Source organism: Miniopterus natalensis, chromosome 10 (genome assembly GCF_054644295.1).
Source record: "Miniopterus natalensis isolate mMinNat1 chromosome 10, mMinNat1.hap1, whole genome shotgun sequence".
NCBI lineage: Eukaryota > Metazoa > Chordata > Mammalia > Chiroptera > Miniopteridae > Miniopterus > Miniopterus natalensis.
In genome coordinates this window covers 4,792,079-4,815,215 of record NC_142090.1, presented here as the reverse complement: position 1 = coordinate 4,815,215, position 23,137 = coordinate 4,792,079, and the positions used below count along the sequence as shown (strand labels likewise).

General features: G+C 48.5%; 1 protein-coding gene across 1 annotated transcript in view; it reads left to right on the top strand.

Moving 5' to 3' along the window:
- The window catches only part of CNTNAP2 (contactin associated protein 2), a 1,301,514-nt gene that overhangs the window by 1,065,248 nt on the left and 213,129 nt on the right, over positions 1–23,137 (top strand). The window contains exon 14 of the mRNA XM_087820965.1: positions 19,425–19,581. Coding sequence (XP_087677091.1) covers positions 19,425–19,581 — 157 coding nt within the window. The remainder of the gene's footprint in view (positions 1–19,424; positions 19,582–23,137) is intronic.

The following is a 23,137-nucleotide window of genomic DNA, read 5'->3' as shown; positions in this document are numbered from 1 at the left end:
AGAATAAACTTGGTAAAGCAGCTAGTCTAATAGCGAATTAATGATGTGCCGACGAGATCAAGAGCGATTAAAAAAAAAAGTTCAGTTTCTGCCGTGCAGCCAACAATGAAAGCTTGGAAGATGTCTCATAAGAAGGTAATATTTATTTTCTCCAGGGAGCTGTTTGAAAAACAGAGGGTAAGAAATTCTAAGGTGACTTTTCTCGGTGCCAATTAAAAAAAATATACTGGAGCTTAGGTGTCATTATCTCGCTCTCTTTCTGGATCTCATGCTTAATAATGGGCGAAGCCTATAGGTAAAGCCTAAACTCTTAATATCTCTTGGCTTAATGACAGTATTAACAGAATGTGTTAATACAGTGGGGCTTCTTATCAAAAATAAAATAACTTGAAATAAATGAAATTCATGAAAAGTAAAAGAAAGTAGAGGGAAAACATTGCCTATAGTAGTATTAATTATAATATTCATTGAGAAATGAATTTTACATGAGATAATAAAGACCTTGTTTATCACTCTCATAACTATATATACTGTATAATATATATTACAAACTACGTATTTATCATATATATTAAACACACATGTTAAAATATGTATGTGTTATATATAACAAACTGGCTTTATTTTTAAATTACCATAAGATGGCTTTAATATTCAGAAACCCTTCACAAAAGTATAGGGCTCATATATTGCCCAGCCTGAATTAAAACTCTGTATTTGTTATCTCTACAGTCAAACTGTCTTTAAGAGGATGACAGAATTTCAAGGGACAACTTGGGGCGTCAGGTAGTGAGCCATGGTTTTATTCCTTGTGGGGTTTTTCACGCAGAGAAGACTGGCCATGACTTGTCTCCCCTCGTCTGTTAACCCGAACTCGGCCTGATGTCACCCAAGCACTCCTCTCTCTGTGGGCTCTTCTGTGTCAGCCGGGTCTCTTCTTATGAATACAAAATAAAGAATTACACCTTCTCTAATCAGAAATGCGCTCTGCTGCAAGAACTAAGTTTTTAATCCCAAAGAACAGATGCTTCCTGTCAAAGCAGAGGCAAATATGGCCCGTGGAACTTAGGCCAAGGCTTTTCCAGCACCGCGGTCATTAAGGAGCGTCAGCCTCTTCTTTGGGCAGATACTAAAGCATGTCTTTTGTACGAGGCATTTTACAGGGTGGGGCAAAGGCAGGCTTACAGTTGTCCACATGGAAAATAATACAGTCATTAATCAATAATAATATAAGAATAAACTGTGTTTCATGTCCTCACAGCTACTTTTGCCCTACCCTGTATATGCTGCAAAGCTTGAAAGGACAGGAAAATTGTGCATAAATGAATACAAAATAAGATCATACATAAGTCTCCCTGGTTATTAACTTACTCATTCAACAAATCTGTTGAGTGTCTACCATATGCCAGCTTTGTCCTGAAGGCTGATGATATAAATTGAACAAGATTTATACAGCCACCGACCCCACAGTTTGCAATTCGATTGGGAGAACCAGACAAATCAGAGCTGTATTATAAAGTTGTAAGTACAATGAGAGATGACTTCCCAGACACTAAGAGAGGCCGCGGCGGGAACACGCGGCCCAACCTGAAGGGTCCGGAATAAATGTCACAGAAGCAGCAGCGTGGAAGTTAAGGCATGGAGGGTGGGAGTTTGCCAGCGTGGAACTTATGGCGATGCTGGTATAACCTAATCACCGGCGAGATGTGTCTCCCAGCAAACACCTCAGGCAGCTTTGGAAATGTCAGGTTGATGACAATGTGTTAAGAGCGTGAGAATTTCAGATTTGATCTGGAGGCTCGTATTCCTTCTCTTGCACAGTCTGTACGCCAGATGGTTATTGCTTGGGCTTCATGGGCGCCTTTTCATGTAGGGTTGCGTTTGAACCAAAATACTAACTTTCACTTTACAGGAGAGCATGCTGGGACTTAAAGAAGTAAAGGGCAGAAGGTCTATTGGCTCTTTCCTCCTGCACCCCCACCTGACACCCCTCCTCCACCCCCACCTGACACCCCTCCCCACCCCACCTGCACCCTCCCACCCCACCTGACACCCCTCCCCCACCCCCTGACACCCCTCCCCACCCCACCCCCAACACCCTCCCCTTCAGCGCCCTCAGGAGTGAGGTCACCCGAACAGCTCACCCAGTGCCCACTGCGGCAGGCCAGCCTCCCCTTCAGTCTCCTGGGCTCTTGCTTTGCCTCTTCGCGGCCCCGCCTTCATTCTCGAGCTCGGTTCCGAGTTCGGTTCGTCGTGTTCCCCCTCCAGGGCTCACAGTGCCCTCAGCAGTGCCCCCCCTCCAGCCCCGGGAAGTGGAAGCCCAGCCTTGGGCTTTGTTCGCCAGACCCCAGGCGTTGTTCGCCTTCCTCCCCCGAGGCCCGGCTTCTCTCCTTCCGCGCCCCATTTCTTGCTTGGATCGGAACCACTGCCCCGACATGTCCCTGTGTTGTTACTTTTTTCTGTATTTTAAATACTTTTACTCACACAAGTGAAACTGATTTTAAAATCACCACCACGCCTGGGGGGAAGCTAGTGACAGAGCCAGCAAGAGAGCTGACTGGGACTCCCCCCACCCCGCACTCACCTAGACTATCAGAGGGGCCCCCTCTCTGCGTGCCCCGTCTGCTGAAATAGTTACGGGGCGTTATTTGGCTCTTCTCTGATGCTGGCGTGCCACAGACTGTCTGGACTTTTTCAAGTATTTACATATCACATACAAGTTTGCAATTCTTATTCTGAGCAGCCGATTCTGTTTTTCAAGCCCACAAGCACCAATTGCAAGGAAAATGTAAGTCTTACATCATTCATTATTAATCAGAAAACTGCAGGAGTGAGTGAGAACAAATATTATCTGCTTTATGCTTGTGACTTGATGTTCTTGTGCTTTTTTAAATAGTGAAGCACATGAACTTTAGCTGCGCTATTTCTAGTTCAAATTGCAGATGCCTTTAACTTCACGAAATTATGTACGAGGAAGAAAAAGTAAATCTTGATTCAATTTATTAGTTATACTTTGAAGGATTTTATTTATAAATTAGTAAAAAAAAAAAGTAAATGTATCCAATAAACACTCTTTTTAACATAGATCCCTTTCTCATTTCCATCTCAGTACAGAGTCAGACTTGAGGGAGGAAGATTTTCCGTCTCCTAAATGTCTCCTAAGTGCATCCATTAGGTATCCTTCTCATTTGAAATCCAAATAATGAAAATGAAAAGTGGAACAAATAATTAAAAAAAAAAAGGTATAGTATATGTTAGGTATTGTCTGCCTAAAAGATATTTCATGTCTCTTTAAATTGATATACAAATAAGAGATAATACCCAGTGTATATGCTGAGCGAAGCCTAAATATGAACATTCAATAAAACAAAAGTGCTAACAAAAATTTGTGTTTGGCGTTAGATTATCAATAATGCTAACTGGTTGTACTAATGGCATACCTAATGAAAGATAAATCCTAATCTACCCTGATAGATAGGAATTCCTCTTTCCAAGCAAGATCTAAATTATATAAACTGGTGACACTGATTGGCCTCCTTACAACTAAAGGACCTAAGCGCAAGCCTTTGTTAAAATAAAAGAAGGGGGAGTATTCTTAGCAGCCTTAAAAATTAGCCAAGAAAAATATGAAACGTCAAAGCCCCCTTTGCTCCAAAATTCCCTCTACTGGATCTCTCCGGTTAAGAGACTCGGGGCAAGAACAAAGTAAGTAAACTGACAAAAATGCGTACTTTTAGCAACAGGGATCGATGTACATTTTGGGGTGTTTGTGGCATCAGGTCCTGTAGGCGGCCCTGCCTTGGGAAGCAGACAGGAGCGTTAACCACACAATTAAGTACAGTGGAAAAAACACGAGAGGAGAGGGTGCAGGTTCGGAATAAAGCTCCAGGGTCCGCTGGGGCTAAATCTCGGCAGTAAAAACCATTGTGCGGCCTCAGAACAGGATCACTTCACTCATGGGTTCCGGGACCCAACTGGATTCCACCTTCCGTGCGGGGAAAGATCCCGCGGCCTCCGGAACAGGCCGCCCTGCCGGCTGCCACCCTCCTTTCTGTGTCTTAACATCATCCTTCCACGTCCCTTCCTGCCCCGCTCTCGGGTCACTGTCTTTCCCACTCTCCTTTGGTGTCTGATTTGCTGCTGAAGTTTATTGGGGGGGGGGTCTCACCCACTGTCTTCCTTCTCTCGTTCCGTATCACTGTCATTGCTGCTGTTCAAAGCATTATGTTTCTTTCCCTTAATTTCAGAAGTGGATTAGAACGCTTCGTATCTCTCAGAGTCAAAATAACTTGTATTTGTGTGTAAGCAGTTTGTGTGCGTGGCTGTGAGTGTGTGTCCCACCGAAGAGGGGCCTAAGGCTCTCACCTCAGCAACACCAGACAATGGGTCAGTTTGCAAAATCAGTTACCGCCTGCTTTCCAAAGCTTTGGAGTTAAACTGTAAAATGAGTACCATTACCATCGGCATGTCTTTCTTTGCCCCCACAATTGTAGTTTCCTAAACTAGCGGCTGTGGCTGCTGGCGTTCCCCTCCTTTGCTCTAATGAAGTCATCAGGTCGAAGCAATACGTCCTAAAAAGCCTGAACGTGGCCCACTTACTGTACCGCATATTATGAGCCTGCGGAGGCCCGACAGCTGGAGGCCTCCGGGAACACAGAGAGCAGGGTGGGTTTGTGAGGGGCTTTGGGGAAGGAGAGTGCACACCCCGAGGACCCAGGACCCCTTAGTGAGACACGGTGCCGGGGGGACGTCGCAGGATTGGGTGGTTTGGGGGAAGGGTTTAAAGAAGTACAGATTTGTTGTGGATGGTGGGCTGTTGGGCAGCGGGTACAGTGTGTGGGGTCCGTGTCTCAGTGCCTCTCCCTGTGAGCTGAGCCCGGAGGAGCTGGGGGGGGGGGGGGGGCCTGTGTCACAGGGAAGGAGGCACCGGGCACTCCCGTGGGCCAGAAGGGGCGGTGTTTGCTCATTCCTGGGGCCACCCGGGGTTCTTTGCATCTAGACACGAAGTTGCCTTTGGGCCTTGTTTCGCCAGGATCGTGGGGTGGCCCTGGAGCACTGCTGGTGTCTGGGGAGCCTTGCTCTTTCCACCGCCTTGCTGACGTTTGCCAACCATCAGAGCCCGTCCCTTTTCTTTCTTGCTCAGGTCCCGGAATGAGTGGGAAGTAGCCAGTCAATCCGTGTAAACGGCCACCGTGCCCAGCGCTGAGCGAAGCGTTAGGGACACCGTATGGGAAACGCCCGGCGATACACAGGCATGAGCTGTAATGCGGAACGGCAGGGGCCGGAGAACACTGGCCACGGTGGGAAACCGAAGCTCATGTTCCATCAGTCATCAGTCGTATGCATTTACTGAATTGTGTAGCTCTAAGACACATTACATTTAGAAAGCTAATTTTTATAAATAATCCATTGATTCTTCCTTCCTGCTAGCCACGCTCCAGACACTTTGTTATCTGAACAGTTGACAAGGGCTCCCCCCCATTACAAATTAGAGATATTGACTGGCTGTTTTTTTCTCATGTAGCAACTGAAAATTGTATAGCCTTTGATTCTTTATGGTTAGTGTTTTTACTCTTTAAAAAGAGTAGATCATTTGAAGAATTTTAATGCGAGAAGAAAAGTCTGAGTTGGCAGAATGAGTTGACAGGCTCACTCCAGTGTTGTGGTGGCTGCTTAAATATTACCACTTTATGCACGTTAGAAATTTCTCGGGCATGGCCCAGGTAAAAAGCAGTGTTTATAGGGAGGCTTGGTTTTCCCCTGCGTTAATTCCAGACTTGATTTGGGCAGGGCTGGCCCGAGCATTTGATGCTGCTTGTCGCCGCGGTAGTAACATTTTCTAACCATCACTTAGGCATCTTTTTCAATGGAAAGTTTGGGGGTTTTCTTTTTGTTTTTTTAGGGTGACGTGGGGATGTCCTCTTTCTCTTTTTAAAGAATAGAATCTCCGCCCTGGCCAGTGTGACTCAGTTGATTTAGCATCATCCCGGGCACCAAAAGGTCACCTGTTCGATTCCCTGGCAGGTCACATGCCCAGGCTGTGGGCTTGACCCCCGATAGGAGGCGTGTGGAAGCTGCTCAGTGAATGTTTCTCTTTCACATTGATGTTTCTCTCTCCCTCTCCTCCTCTCTTCCTCTCTCTCTCAAATAAAGTATTTTTTTAAAAAGAATAGTATCTCTAAGAAAGATATGCTTTGTTTTGTTTTGAAAAAAATGAATCACCTTTAGGTGTAAAAATCACAGCAAAAAATAACCCAAACGCCCACCAACTGGTGAATAGATAGTAACCTGTGGAATAGCCATATAATAGAACATTATTCAGTAACACAAGGGAACTAAGTATAGATACATGCTACAGGGGGTGAACCTCAGTAACATTATGTTGAGTGAAAGAAGTCAAACACAAAAGGTCACATATATAACTCCATTTATACGAAATGCCCTAAAAAAGCTAATCTGTAGTTCACAGAAAGCAGAATAAGTGGTTGCTGGGGTCTGGGGACACAGGAGCAAATGGGCCTGCGGGAATTTCGGAGGTGATGGAAATGTTCCAAAACTGGATTCTGGTGATGGTTACATAGTTCTGTACGTTTACTATGAATCATTGAACTGTATACTTAAAATGAGTTAATTATAGGATCTGCAAATTATATTTCAATATATTTATACCTCAATTCTTAAAAAGCCATGGCACCTGAATATATGCATAATGCATACTTTCGTGGCTCATTTCTCTTTTTAATATTTTATGTTTTTACTTTGATTAAAATATAAGATATAAGTGTTTTCATGCCCTGCTGGAGTGGCTCAGTGGTTGAGCGTTGACCTCAGTGGCTGAACGGTTCAATTCCAGGTGAGGGCACAGGCCCGGGCTGTGGGCTGGATGCCCAGCAGGGCCGTGCAGGAGGCAGCCGATCAAGGACTCCCTCACCATTGATGTTTCTGTCTCTCTCTCCCCCTCTCCCTTCCTCTCTCTGAAACCAATAAAACCATATTAAAGAAATAATAATAAAATATACGTGTCTGACGTATCTTGTGTACATACGTAGGCACCGTCTATTCAGATCAAGCTCTGGCATATTCCCAGCATGACATGGCTGCCTCATGCCCCCTTCTAGCCAGTGATCCCCAAGGTCAGCGCTCTTCTGACCTCTAGCCCCGTAAATTAGTTTTGCCTGTTCTTGAAACGCGCCAAAGTCGAATCATTTGGCGCAGACCTTTTATGTCCGTCCCGTTCCACTCAGTGCAGTGTCTGTGGGCGGCATCCATGCGTGAGAGCTCTTATTTACTGACTTGTAAAATTCCATTTTATTCATGGGCCTTACTCTCTTATCGATGGGCATTAAAATTGTTTCTGGTTTAGGGGGTCCTGTGAATAAAGCTACTATGAAAGTATTTGTACATATTTTTGTGGACCTAGACATTCATTTTTTGTGTGTATATATACATACCCAAGAGCAGGATATCGGGGTTACAGGGTGGACGTGTTTAGTTTGGGTAGATAACTGCCGACGGTTCTTCAGAGCGGGTCCATCAGTTTACGCTCCTGCCAGCAGTGGGTGAGGATTTCAGCTCCTCTGCGTTGTTAGCATTTTTAATATTTCCCATTCTAATGGGAGTCTAATGGGATCTACCTGTGCTTATAATTTGCATTTACCTAATGAACATCGAGGTTGAGTACCTTTTAATATGCTTATTGGCCACTTGGATATTATTTCTGGTGAGATGCCTATTTAAGCATTTTGCCTGATTTTTATTTGGATTGTTTGCCTTTCTCTTATTGACTTATGGGCATTTTTACTATATTCTGCATAGTAGTCCTTTGCCACATGCATGTATTGCAAACATCTTTCTTCAGTCAGTAGCTCGCAGTGGACAGAAACTCTTGATTTTGAGGGAATTTATCCATTTATTTTTATTCTTAAAGGAAAATGTATAAACTGGTAAATTTATAGAGCTGCGTAACTATCACCACAACCCAGTTCTTTTTCAGCGCTGCTTAGCAAATCTCGATTTGTCCCCAGGCCTATATAAAATAATATTTTAATAAAAATTCTCATTGGAAAATCATCATTCCTTGTGCTGCTTCTTGACATGGTGAAAGTTCCCACTCATCCCAAGCACAACTGCTGTGCATGCTCTTTTGTAACACACGTCACACTGCAGAGCAATCCTTTGCTTATCCATCTGCCTGCTCCACTAACCGTGAAACATTCTTACGTGGAGTCTAAGAGCCTAGATTTAGGAATCGGTCATATCCCAGCTCTGCCGTCCACTGAGCCTTCCTGGGCCCCCATGTCCTCAGCGGTGACACTGTTATTTCTTAAGATACATGAGATAATGTTTGTGCAGTACTTACAGCAGAGCTGGGCACAGAGTAACGATTCCATAAATAGTGATGATGATGGTGATGGTCTCATCTTCAAATCAGGGACAAGGTCAAGCTAATTCTTGTCCTCCAGCACCTAACACAGTAGCTATTCCACTCGGCTTTCTCACTAGCCAATTTTCTTTGCTTAATCATTTATGTTTTGATTGGTAAAGGGAGAGAGAGAGAGAAACATCAATGATGAGAGAGAGTCGTGGACCGGCCGCCTCCTGCACGCCCCTGCTGGGGATCGGCCTGCACCCAGGCCTGTGCCCCGACCGGGAATCCAACCGTGACCTCCTCGCGCAGAAGCCGATGCTCAACCACTGAGCCACGCTGGCTGGGCAATAATTTCATTTTTTTAAATGTCTTTGTGTTCCTTGATAGCAAGTTACTGTTCGTCATGTGTCCAAATGTATAGCAGTCTTTAAAACCCTTGAGTATATTTTTTCCTTTTTAGCAAATACTTATGCAGATTTCCAGAGTAATTCATTCAGGTTTAATGAATTAAACTCAGGCCATTATTGTCACTCTGAAATATTTCTTTGTCTCCTATGAGGAGAAAAGATTCTTTTATACCCTTTTAAAATCACTCTGATTGCACCCCAGAAAGAGTGAGGCAACATATGTCAATTCATTTTGAGAACATACATAGTTTTCTTTTAGGTTGGGTGGTGACAAGCCATAATATTACTAAATAAATTCTCACCAAACTGAAGCTCCTGGGCTCAGTTTCAATGTTTTGTTTGATAGTGTTTCCTCCAACTTTGTTCTGACAGGGCTCCATCAAGACGTTAGTCCCCCTGCAAACGGCACCAGCTGGGTTTGCTCGCGTTGGCATTTACTCAGCTGAGGTTTCCCAGAGGCACCCCTGTGTGGGTCTATTACTGACCTTCGTTGCCATTGTGGAGCCCCTCGCTCTTGTCCCCAAGGATAGTAAGCCGTAATTTCGCAATCCTTAGAGGCTCACCCTTACACACTGTCTGGGACGTTTCCGAACACTGTAATTTTAGGTGCTTTCAACATGCCAGGTAGCAAATTGATAGACACTGGAATTTCAGACAGATTCTCTCCCAGAGAAAATGACACTCCTGGGACCGTGGGTCCATGTGAGAAAACAAGGGCCCTGCTGTTGGCTGGAGGAGCCACTGTGTGGTCAGTGGGTTCTCATGGGAAGACGTGGTGCACTTGAGGCTGGCAGGTGGACTCGGGGTCACCGAGCTGAGGAGCAAGATGAAGCTGCCAAGGGGATATTTGGGGTGACTCCGACAGGCACCCCTCAGATACAACAGACTTGCCCTCCAATTTTATTACGGCTTACTAATTCTGGAGACGATAGAACTTTTTTTTCCATATATATATCATATCACAGAGAGGAAGGGAGAGGGAGGGAGAGAGAGAAACATCGACGATGAGAGTCACTGATCGGCTGCCTCCTGCCCGCCCCCTACTGGGGATCCATCCCGCAACCCGGGCCTGCGCCCTGACCGGGAATCCAACCGTGACCTCCTGGTTCGTAGGTCGACACTCAGGCACTGAGCCACGCCCGTCAAATATGTGTTCATCCAAAGGTCAAAACAATTTTAAACAAGGGCAGACACCATCCTGCTGTGGAAATGCAGCCATCTAGTGGGCATTAGGTCCGCGTAGGGGCTGCGAGGAGTGTTGTGTTTACCTCTCCAAAGGGCACATTAATCAGAAGGCTGATGGCAAGATGAGCTTCGAGTTTGCTGTTCTATTTCTTGTGCATCTGCATGAAATTATGTCTTTGAAACCATAGATAACTAAGAGGAGCGATACCAGGGAGAAACACATGCTCTGAAATAAACAGAAAAATAAGAAGCCCGGCCGGCATTGCTCAGTGGTTGAGCATCGACCTAGGATCCAGGAGATCGCGGTTCGATTCCCGGTCAGGGCACAGGCCCGGGTTACGGGCTCGATCCCTAGCAGGGGGCGTGCAGAAGGCAGCCGATCAATGACTCTCTCATCATTGGTGTTTCTCTTTCTCTCCTTCTCCCTTCCTCTCTCTGAAATCAATAAAGACATATTTCTTAAAAAAAGAAAAATGCAGCTGCAGGAAAGAACGCTGTGCCCACTTTTGCAGCCTCGCAGTGGCCATCGAACAGGAGATGCCAAACGTGGGCGCTAGAGATGTGTAGGGATTTGGGGGGACGGTGTTCCCCGTTCTGATGCTTAGACACTCGTGTCTCCCCCTAGCTGTGTTTCCTTAGGTGGCTCACGCCGGTCAGAGGAATGGCCAATGCCTGCTGTTAGACGTAGCCTGAAAATGAAGTTAAAAAGTTCACTATAAAACAGAGTGTGCGGGGACAGAATCCTCCAGCGTCGCTCCCACCGCTGGAATGAAAACCTCCTCCCCTGCAGCTGAGCGCTCAGCCCGGCCCCCAGCTCCAGTGAAGAGAGCTTTCCGGGACGCGGCCTGCGTTTCCTCGGCGCAGCGGCTGGCCCTCCGCCCTCCTCTAGGCTCCCTGCTGTCCCCGCACAGACCATTCCCGGGCCCGGTGCGCAGAGCGCGGCTGCTCGCGAGCAGAAGACGCGACAGGCCAGGCTTCATGCATGAGCCCTCTCCCTGGCTCACGGGGCAGGATGGGTGGGGTGGCTTCTTAGCTGAGATTCAAAATGCTAAAAAAAAAGGCCTGCCCGGTGTGGCTCTAGTTGAGCATCTTCCTATGAACCAGGAGGGTGCTGGTTAGATTCCCACTCAGGGCACATGCCCGGGTTGCGGGCTCGATCCCCAGCAGGCGGCTGGCAAGAGGCGGCCGATCAGTGACTCTCTGTCATCATTGATGATTCTGTCTCTTCCTCTCCCTTCCTGTCTCTCTAAAAATCAATAAACTATTTTTTTAAATGCTAAAAAAAAGACCAGGTTTAGACGGAAGGCCCGTGACTATCACACGCGCTTGAATTGGGTTCGAGATACTTGAGTGGGGCTGTGAAACGAACCGTGGGATCTGTCAGCCTGAGGCCCAGAGGTGAGAGCTGGTCCAGTGCAAACCAATTGAGCCACGTGCCCACTGACGGCCTGGGTGTGCAGGGCTTTGCACGCGAGCATGAGAACGGAGCAGCCAGAGAGCCTGGAAGAGCATCTCATTGCTGGAGTAGAAAATGCTAAGGCTGCCTGCGGCCGAAGCAGCGGCCAGGGCTTCTCGTGACATAAATTAGGTGTAAAGGTTGTTCGGGGGCGAGGCCTGCGGAGCATAAAACGCTGGGGCGGGTCCGGTGAAGCGCAGACCAAGTGTCCGTGGGGACTAATGAAATGAAGGCGGCTGTGTAAGAGTGGCTGGCGGGCGCCCACGTGCAGGTGACAGAAATAGCAGGAGGCGAGCAGATGAAAGCACCCAGTGCCGGCGCCGCCCTTAAGAACGTGGCTTCTTCGGGAGGAAACGGGGTGAGGGCTGGAAGGGGAGGGGGCTTTCAAGGAGGTGGGCTCAGCATTCTGCTTGTTTTTCCAAATCAGGTTTAAATGCCGGCGGGGCGGGTCCCAGAGGGTTCCTCTCCGGGGGGCCGAAAGGGGAACCCCTAGTGTCAGCTCCCGGGAAGGCGGGGAGCGGGTGGGCCCAGGAAAGACCGCAGAGGGCCAGAGTGGGGGAGCAGTGACACCGGGAGGGCAGGTGGGGCGCACCGGCGCAGACAGGTCCCGGCGCCTGGTGGCAGCCGCTGAGGCGCTTCTCTCCGAGGCCGCTCTCGCTCCGGAGGAGGAGGGAGTCCGGCTGCCGGGGGGGACACGGAGCTCCTGGGGCGCCCTGGAGCCGGTTAGAAGGGGGCCCCCCCCCGTGCAGAGTCCCGGGAACTTGCTAGGAGCGGAGGCCTGGGTTCCATGGGGCTGACTTGGGGCGTTAGCTTTACCGCGGACACGTGCAGACGCCGCGGCGTTGGCCCCGTGCAGCCGTTTATTAAATATAAAACGAACGACAGTTAGGAGCCTCATAGCTCCAGAGGACATGGAGGTGAAGGGCAGAAGGACAGGTAGGGCTGGTGTAGAAAATTGTTCTGAATTGACTGTCGGTTCTGCCGGGGGGTCTCCCAGAACATAGGGAGCCTGGGGACACTGGAATATGGACCCCCCTTCTCTGCAGGCCTGTTAGCTTTGCCCAGCCTGGGGAGTGGACCCCCGGCTGGATCTGACCCCCACTCCCGCTCCCTCGAGTCCACCTGCATAACCTTAGCCTGTGACAAACTGTCAAAACAAGTCCCTGATTTACCTTAAAGAAAAAAAAAAAAAAAAGCTGCCATAAGATACAAGTAGATTATTAAGCTTCCAGAAAAGCCAGATTCAGATTCAAGTTTGATGCTGGTGCTGCTGCGAGCAGAGCAGGGAAACGGTATAAAGAGAAGGTGAGATACAAGCTTTGCAGGTCAGGTTGTGCTAATGGGTGAGGCCTGGGTGACAGACAAGCAGTTATAAACACCAGCTCCCACTGCGAGTCTGGCCAGACAGCTCCGTCGGTAGCATAATTGCTGTAACTTTTCACAGAGAGATGCAGCATCTCTCGGACCACCTGAGGCCCCGAGAAACTGTGATTAGGTAGGAAAGAGTCGCCCCGGGTGGGATCAGCTATCAGCCGGTGGAGCAAGGAGTTGTGGGAGTAAAACCCAACAAGCGCACGAACAAAAACAAACTTAAAAACCCCAAACACCAGGATTCAGGCCGTGTGCATGATTTTTTTTTTTTTTTTCTCTTTACTTTTTTATTTATTCGAATGGGGGGAAAGGAGATAGAAATAACAAATGGCACTCATGTAATGAAAAGTATTTACTGAGCACCTGCTATGGACAAGGCTCTATTGGTCAGTAATCAGAACCCAAAGCCGGGCCTCACTCTGGTTGTGGGGGGAGGGGTGTACAAAAAGTCAACTATAAACACGACAGAATGTAACGTATCCGGCAGTAATAAGTGCTAGGAAGTGAACAGGGCAGAGAAGGGCACGGGGAGGAAAGGTAAGTAGGTAAAGGAACAGCCACTGATCAGTGACATTTGAGCAACACCTGAGGGGGGACAGGGAGGGGTCTGCTGGGTGTCAGGAAAAGAGGGTTTCAGATGGGGAGAGAGAGCCCGTGCAGAGCCCTGGTGGGAGGGCGCTTGGGCGTCTGAGGAAGAGCGGGGGCGGAGGGCCTGGGAGATACGGAGGAAGCCTGATGGGGTGCAGGCCCGACGGAGGACTGCGCGGTGACCCCGCTTTCCATCCCCAAAGACAGGGAAATGCTCAGCCCTCTCCTGAGGTGGGACGGGGGGAAGCAGGCCTGGCGGATCACGTTCCGCGTGGACATAGGGTGCTGACCTCCGTTAGGGGTTCAGCCATACGCTCGTGGCTGCTCCGGAGATTTGTGTAATTTCAATAAGCAAAAATGATGCTCCTTTGTAAGTTCTGCAACTATCGTGGCGCTCGAAGAGCAGGCCATGCCGTAGTCCTGGGAACAGTGACGTCTTTCTGTCCAAACAAATAAACACAAGTCATTGCTCTCGGGGAGCTTACGTTCAGCTGGAGAAGCCAGACAGGAAACCAGGGAGGAAGCAACATCGTGACAAATAGCGACAAATGGAAAATTAAATAGAGCAGGGCGCCCCGAGAGACACCACAGGGTAGGGCTGTCCAGGATGTCACCCCCGAGCAGGTGACACCGAAGGTGGAGCCTGAAGAAGACCGAGCGTGACCAGGGAAGGGGAGATGGGTTCCAGATGGAGACAACAGGACAGAAACATTATTCCTCTAGATCTCCAAGGCAACAGTAACCAAAAAATGTATCTGAATATTGTATAATTTGTTACATTCATTACAATCAACCTGAAATCAGTTGCCTTGCCAGAAAAAAAATAAGTAAAAAGTGACTAATTGACGTAATGTGAGGGCCTTTGAAGAACCTCATTTACCATCAGCAGGTTTATCAGCAGATTAATCAGCGGGCTAATAAAACAGGTTTTAGTTAAATACGAGGAGAAGCTGCTTCTGTGCTTTGCTGTTCAATTCTCTTGTTGTCAGAGGGGGAATAAAGGCAAATTTTAGAAATTTCGCTGCTCAAATAAGTATCTGTTTTACCACCATCTGACATTTAATTTTGTGATTGAATTTTTTGGCCCCTCCCTGCTCTCCTGTGAGACTTGGTGCCACTTTTATGAACTGCTGTGCCCTGGAGAAGGGCACCCTGGTTCCCTGGGAGAAGGGCCGGGTTGTGGAGGGACAGCGTGTGGCTCTGCTGGTCCGGTGTCCCAGAGACAAGAGTGGGGTCCCGCCCCCCCCGAATAGCAGGCGAGCGGTGTGACCTCGGGCGTGGGGCCCCACGCAGCGCCTTGCTCTGCGGGTGAAGGGCGCACATCCTTCAGGTCTAGAGAGTGACGAGTCCGGCAGGGTTAAAGGTCAAGGCTAATTATTTCCGCGTCGTCCGTTTGGACTCCTCTTCCTTCTTAACTTGTTAAATAGTAGAGAAGACAGTTCGTTCGGAAGCCCTGGCACTAGGATTGCTCTTTCCTGCCCCAGCCGGTGGGCTCAGTGGTTAGAGCGCCAGCCTGCGCACCGACGGGCCTCGGGTGTGATTCCCGGTCAAGGGCACGAACCCGGGTTACCGTTGCAGGTCGGGTCCCCAGGCCCGGTCAGGGCTCCTGCGGATGGCAGCCAGTCGCCGTGCCTCTCTCACACTGATCTCTCTCCCTCCCCCTCCCTCCCTCCCTTCCACTCTCTCTAAAAAAGAAACAACTATGGAAAGTATATCCTCAGGTGAAAATTAACAAAAAAAAAACAACCCGTGTTTACCTTTGCCTCGCCTTGGTCCTGTCCTCAGAGGGCCAGGCAGCAAGCACAGCCCGCTTCCCTCCCAGGCAGGCGGCGTCCCTGTGGGTTGATGAGGCCCCAGCGGGCCGGGGGCCATAGGAAGAGCTGTGATCGCGACGGTAGGGGCCGGTCAGTGCCGGGCCGGTCTCCACAGCGTCCGTCTTTCCGTCTCTGCTCACGCTCGTCGCCCTTCTTTCTGAGCACAGGTGTGTTCAGGACCCGCTGTCCCCCCGACGGCCCACTCCCTCCTGTGTCCCCGGGGCCCCGGGGCCCTGCCTCTCTCCCCACACGCAGGCAGCTGGGCTGTCTTGATCATTCCACTGTTTGCGTGGTTGGAAAACTGTTCAAGCCAGGGGGAAGCAAAGTCAGGGCCCAGGCGTCAGCTTTAGACCTCAGTGCATTCCCACAGAGGCAGTCCTAGGGAGCATGGCCTCAGAGGAAAGCCTGATCACGGGACGTGTGGAGAAGCGAGGTCCCGCAATCGTAAGCCCCCAGAAATAACTCCCAGCATTTTCAGCCTCAATCTCTCTCTCCCTTTCTCTCTCTGAAATCAATAAAGATTTTTTTTAAAGGCTACTATTAAGAAAAAGAGAGAAAAGATATTAGTAGAAATGAAAAAGGGGACAGATATACAAATTTTTACCTATATATTTAAATGTTTACAAGTAATGGACAGATTTGTAGAAAAATATAACATATAAATGGATACAACAGATATGCAAGAATATAAACTTCTGTAAATGGATATGATACGACAATTAAAGATATTAAATTGTATTAGCCTCATATAGTTTACAAAGGACTCCAGTCTTGCACAGTCTCAGACCATCCCTTGAGTCCAGGGTTCAGTTGGTACGGAAACCGTGATAGAACAAAGTAGGGAGGCAGTGATGTCGTTCATAAACATAGGGGTAAAATGCTAAACAAAAGAGCAAAGCGAACCCAACAACTTACATAAATAAGGATTTTTCACCACAAAGTTTATTTTTTTACAAGTATTGTCATTTTTAAAAAGCTATAAATGGAATTCATGTTAACAGCTAAAAGGCAGACAACATCATTTCATTAAGTAAAGACAAAGCATTGAATAAAATTAACTCGTGTTTTTAAAAATTTTAGCAGATGATAAATGGGAAAGAACTCCCTTAAACAAAAAGATGAAATGTTTTTAACAAGTGACAGTCACATCACACTTCATGGTTAAACATTAAAAACATTTTCCTTAAAATCAGTAAACGCACAAAGAAGACTCATCACCGTAAAGTTTACCATTGAGCAGTAGTAGGTAGTAACCATCCCATTAAGACAGGAAAGAAGATATAAACACATCCAGCTAGGAAAAGAAGGAACAAAGTGTACTCATAAACCACAGTGTAGGTTGTGAAAATTTAAAATGTCAGTTTATTAATTATTTGAATTAATAACAGAGTTTAACGAGTTTCCTGGATACAGTATCAACATAAAACATTGAATTGTGTCTCTGTACAAACCAGCACAAGGTGTTACAGTGCCTACTGTTTATTTCTGAATAAATGTAACAAATATATACAAAAGGCCTGTATCAAGAAAGTTATTGTTTAGTCAGAGATGTTTAAAAACACCCAAATGGACAGGTTTATCATGACCATATGTAGGACAAGTGACTACCGTAAGCATGTACGTGTTTCACCGATTGATGGATTGATTCAGAGTAATTCCGTTCAGTCTATGCTGGATTTTTTTTTTTTAACCGAGGCAACATTTATTAACTTAACGCTAAGTGAAAACATCTGTGGTATTTAGCGCACGCACAGTGTGGTGCGGCCACTACATTGATGTCGTTTCAGACATTTCCATCATCCGAAAGGAAACCACATGTGCATTGAACAGCGGCCCCGCCCTCCCCGCCCGCCTCTGGCAGCCAGCAATCTTTGTGCCATTTCTGTGGACTTGCCTCTTCCGAACACAGAGTTGCGGGGGGCGGGGGGGGGAATCAAACTGGATCCTTACATTGTATCTAACAAAAATTAATTCCAGGTAATTTAAAGAGCTAAATGGGAATGGTAAAGCTTTAGAATCGTTTATAAAAATGTAGATGAAGATATTTTTATGATTTTAGGGCAATAAACCAAGAAGAAAATGTTAATAAAATTCAACTAAAAAATAAAATTAACAACACTTATTAAAACCACCATAAAGCGTGAAATTCGCCTTATTATAATGATTAAAGTCTCATTTTCCTGAGCATTTTCTACAGGTTGATAAAACACAAAATAATCCAATAAGAAAATGGATAAAAAAAGTGAGCAAATATTTTTTTAAATTAGGAAATAAAAATGACGAATAAACATAGAAATGCAAACAATCTTTTAAGTAACCAGGGAAGTATAACCAAAACCAAAGAGATACTGTTTGTCACTCACCCGTCGTCAGAAGTTAGCAGCACGAGGGACCACGGGGTGTCAAGGACTCGGGTCACCCGGGAGCTTATATACTGCTGGTGGGATCCACGTTCCTGCCCAGGCTTCGGGGAAACAGTTGGAAAACGCACAAACCACATGAGCCGGCAATTCCACTGTAGGGACATGGCCTAAACTCTTACAGCTTCACAGAGCGTGTTGGAGTAGCACAAAGCTGGACGCGGCCCGGGGTGTATTCATATTAGGTAGGTAAAGTGTGATGTTCCCAAAGAGCTACACGTTGTATATCAATGATAGTGGATAAACTAAGTGCAAGGCTATCTATTTTATTATTCTTCTTTATACCTTATAAACTCACATTTGTGAATATAAAATATTTTCGCATTTAAAAATTTTTAAATTTGACTCCCCATTACTTAAAAACTAAAGTGCAAACACCGTGGAAGTACCCACAGTCGTTTCTCTAACCAAAAACCCTGCTGCTTGGCACCCCCCCCCAGCCTGATGACCCCACGGTTCCTGAAATGAGCCCGGTGGTCCCTGGCTTCACCCTGGCCCGGCCCCTCGAGGAGATCCGAAATGCTCAGATCCCCCGTCAGGCTTTCTAGATTCTTCTCTCCCGTCCGAGCTGCAGTCAGGTCTGTCCCCTCTTGGAGGCTCTGCAGGCCTCCTGGATCCTTGGTGATCACGCCCTTCTCCAAAATCCTAAGGACCCACTGCCCGAACCACTCCTATGACATCCGACGCGTATTCCTTCCATCTTATTACGTGTACGTCCTGTCCGATATCCAGGCATCAAGCTTTCATAATTGTAAATCTCTAACACAAACACCCGTCCCCTCCCTCGGAGCCGAGGAGAGCAGGTTTCATTCCTGTCCCCAGCTGTCTCTGTGGCACCGAGCAGGTGCTTGCTGATTCTGCAGCACACCACTGCAGCTGCAAAATAAGATTTTGCTACTAATTTGCAAAGCTATAGCCAACTTTTAGTTATTAATCAAGCCGAGGTACATCCATTATCAACCAAGAGACGTCAAGGCATGGGACGTCCGGACAGTCTAAGTGACAAGCTGGGATAAGACATGTTTTATCAAATGCATGCAGTTTTTAGTGAATGAAAATGAACGGTCCGGCCAGTGTGGCTCAGGTGGGTGGGCATCATCCAGTGCAACAAAGGGCCTCCGGTTCGATTCCCGGTCAGGACACATGCCCCGGGTGCGGGCTCGATCCCCGGCAGGAGGCAGCTGATCAACATGCGCACTCATCAGTGTTTCCACCTCTCTCTCTCTCCCTCTCCCTTCCTCTCTCTGAAATCAATAAAGATATTTTATTTTATTTTTTTTTAAAAAAGAACATTGTACCTTGTCTTGTAAGATACACTGTCCAACTTCTGGTTTGGGAGCCGATCTGCTGTGTGATTGGAAGAACCGCTTAACCTCTCTGGACCTATGTTCCTTACCTGTGAACTAAGGGGGTCACACCAAGACCCAGTGAAAGTCCACGTCTCGCTCTAACGTCCTGTAACCTCCATGACTGTCAGTTGACAGGAAAGCACAGCCGGTCGTGAACCTGGCTGTACATTCCAGAACCGCCGGTACCAATATGCCCTCATTGTGGACATGCCCCCTCCCGGCAGCCGATCTGCAGAATAGGCTCCTAAGCTTGACTGTAAACATTTCTTCCAGGGAAAGGGGTGCCTGTCCTGCTGGGAACACTGGAGCTGGGAACTCCCTGTGCTGTTTTTAATTAAATATTCCCATTACGGGGATACGTTTACTCCCCCCGAGAGCGACGCCTCTCCTGGGCCGGGTGGGGGAAGGTGAGGCCTCCTCGTGCCCCGTTCCCGCTCCCGCCTCACCCTGCTCTCCCCTCCCGCAGATGGAAGTCCATACACCTGGTGGGTCGGCAAGGCCAACGAGAAGCACTACTACTGGGGAGGCTCCGGGCCCGGCATCCAGAAGTGCGCCTGCGGCATCGAGCGCAACTGCACCGACCCCAAGCACTACTGCAACTGCGACGCGGACTCCAAGCAGTGGTGAGTGCGAGCCTCGGGCCACGCTAATTAGAGAGGGAGGAGGCCCGAGAAGTGCTGAAACGATCAGACGGTAGGTTAGAGAGGTTCGGAGCTCGCCCGGTTGACAGACGTCAAGAGCGTCCTGAAAAACACAAGAGCAGCGAGACGGCACATAATGGATGTGCCCGTGTGTTATCCAGAGGGGAGACTGGTGAGCCCCGTCTCGGGTGGTGATTTGCATCAGAAAGTGTGCTTGGGAGCATTGGGGGGTGGCCGGGGCGGGGGGGCCCACCTGCAGGCGCCTGAGAGCGTCCACAGCAAACAGTCCCCCACGGGGAGCATGTCCACCTCCTGCAACGTTTGCTTTCAGTGGCTGGGAAAGAAAACGGGGGGGGGGGGGGGGGGGCGGGGGGGGATCGTTCTTTGCTCTCGACCCCAGCAGCAGCGCTCGCTGCTCTGCTTTCCTTTCATGGCTTGACTGTGTCTCGCTCTGACAGGAATCAGTTCAAGGCAGGTGTGTGTTGGGCTTCTTTCATCCCTCTGCTGGCTCCTGTCCTGCGTCCCGGTGAATGGCGGGTTTGTGTCAGTGATAAAGACAGAATCGGCTGTCCTTCCCTGTGAGAGGGCCGGGCCCAGGAAGTTCCGGTGGGGACACACACCTGAGCATGCTCTCCCCAGAGGCGCCGGCCAGCAGGCACCTGCCCCTCAGGGCCTCGGAGGCCTGGAGGGACTGTCCCCTGCCCGCCTCCGGAGGGCAGCGCTGAGCACGGCCCTGCGTTCCTTCAGGTGACCGACCACAGGTGACTGCGGTCGCTATTTACAAGCTTATTCAACCAGTTAACTGAAACTAATTCTGAATATAAAGTTAACAATTTTTTGGTAGGATGTCTACCTCTCTTTCGAAGGACGCTTTCTATTTTTTATTTTTTCACACATGAATTACTGAGACTATATCTCGCAGTGGCTTAGAGTCTCTGTGTAAGTATATCCTAAAGAAAACATCTTCCCGCCCCCCTCCCTCTGAGACCCCTCAGTCTGCTCCACGCTTCCATGCCTCTGGTTCTGTTTTATTCCTCAGTCTATTCTGTTCCTTAGGTTCCCCATATGAGTGAGATCCTGTGGTTCTTGTCTATCTGCCTGGCTTATTTCACGGAGCATAACACGCTCCAGGTCCCTCCATGCTGTCCCAAAGTGTGGCACAGTGGTCCCTCGGTTTTCCACTGTAATTCATTCTGGAGACCATTCAAGCTCCGGAACGTTCCAAAACCGAGGGATCAGCAGCCAACAGCTGGGCCTCAGGATCTTGCCCTCAGCAGGAGCTGGGTGGCATGTTCAACTTCCAAGGCGTGTCCGAAAACCGAAGCGTTTACTCCAGGTTTACGGCGTTCATAACCCTAAATGCTCATCAGCGGAGACATTCAAAAACCAAGGCACCACTGTAGATTCTTCTTTTCTATAGCTGCATAGTATTCCATGCTAGGGCTAGGGCTAGGGCTAGGGCTAGGGCTAGGGCTAGGGTTAGTGTTAGGGTTAGGGTTAGGGTTAGGGTTAGGACTAGGGTTAGGGTTGGGGTTAGGGTTAGGGTTAGGGTTGGGGTTAGGACTACAGTTAGGGCTAAGGTTGGGGTTAGGATTGGAGTTAGGACTAGGTTTAGGGTTAGGACTAGGGTTAGTGCTATGGTTAGGGTTAGGGTTAGGACTAGGGTTCGGGTTAGGGTTAGGGTTACTGTTGGGGTTAGGGTTAGGACTAGGGCTATGGTTAGGGTTGGGTTTGGGGTTGGAGGTGGGGTTAGGGTTAGGGTTGGGGTTAGGACTAGGGTTAGGGTTAGGACTAGGGTTAGGGTTAGGGTTAGGACTAGGGTTAGGGTTAGGGCTGGGGTTAGGGTTAGAACTAGGGTTAGGGTTAGGACTAGGATTAGGTTTAGGGTTACTGTTGAGGTTAGGACTAGGCTTAGGGTTGGGTTAAGGTTAGGGTTGGGGTTAGGGTTAGGGTTAGGACTAGGGTTAGTGCTATGGTTAGGTCTAGGGTTAGGGTTGGGGTTAGGATTAGGGCTAGGACTAGGGTTAGTGCTATGGTTAGGACAAGGGATATATTTCAAAAATTTTAGGACAGTGGAGAGGGAGCAAGAGTTGGAGCTGGGAAACTTGATATCCAGGCCCAGAGTTGCTGTTACTGTGGGAGGCTTTTAACCACCCTGAAACTAAGATTTGGTGTCTGCATAATACAAATAAATCTTGATTTGTCAGATTTTTTGAGAATTACTTGGAATCTTGAATATGAGAACATTCTGTAAGTTGTGCAGTCCCGGATGCATGGCTCCTTGCCAGTATTTATGTAGTTCTCATTGTGATTCCGAATGATTCCGAATGAATCTTTAGAAATGAAAAGACTGTGGACAGTTGGTCCCCTCCTGTTCTCCACCCGCTGTGCAGCAAGCCTCAGGTCAGATCACACCCCGTGTTACCGACGGGGACTAGGCTGTACTGGAGAGCCTTACAAATTAGGGCCATGAAGCAAAGAGAAGATACAGGTCCCTCCAGGGCCATCGACCCCCAGAGAGTGATGCTGGGGCCAGGCTGTTATGCATCAAGGGTGCACGTTCCCAGGAGCCCTCACTTCTCCCGCTTCCCACAGGGCAAGGAGAGCGGCCTTGTCGGTGGGGATGTCACTCCCAGGACGCCCGGCAGCTGGCGTAGGGGTCAGCTGCCTACAGCACTGTCAGGAGTCCTGGAACAGGCAGGGAGCCAGGCCTCTCTCGGAAGCTGATTTTGGGTGCAGCCTCCCCGTCTAGAAGTGGGGAGCACTTCCCAGGTGGCCCCTTGTCCAGGCAACCCAGATTGTGTGTCCCCACAGTCACTGCCATCCAGGCCCTCCTGTGCCGGAGCCTGTGTCAGGGTCTCCTTCCTCTTTGAGACTGAGTAATATTCCACTTCTGCGTGCCCCACGTCTTGTGTTTATGCATCCGTCGGCGGGCACGTGGGCTGCCTCCATATTTTAGCAGCTGTGAGTAATGCCACCGTGAACCTGAGTATGCCATTTCATTTTATTTTATTTTAAATATGTTTTTATTGATTTTAGAGAGAGAGGAAGGGACAGGGATACGACCCCTTTACCTCCCGACATAACTCAGGCCGAATAACTCGTGCCTTGCTTCTCAGGCCCGTGTGGACATGTGAGGCCACGGGGACACTGCTGTGAGTCAGGAGGCAGACTCGTCCGGTGCTCCGCTCACCGAGGCAGTAGTCGGGGTGTGCGTGTGGGAAATAAAATATTCAAATGGGTGGCTAGCGATGCGTTTCCGTTTTAGATCCGTAAATGGAGCTGCCTTTTCCATCTAACGGAGGCTGTCTTCATTAAGCTAAACTTTGTTTTAAAACGAGAGAAGAAAGCGAAAAGGAAACTTCTTATTTTAACCCCGTTTCGGCCTCCGAGCCGCGCCAGAGCGGTTTCGGGAAGGTCCCGGGCCCGTGTCCTTTACCCCCCGCCCTGACCCTGCGAAGTTTTACCGGCCGTTCTCCCTGCCGCCAGGTCACGTCTGCGTAGGCTGTTTCTCGAAAGGGTAGCCGCTCAGCTCACT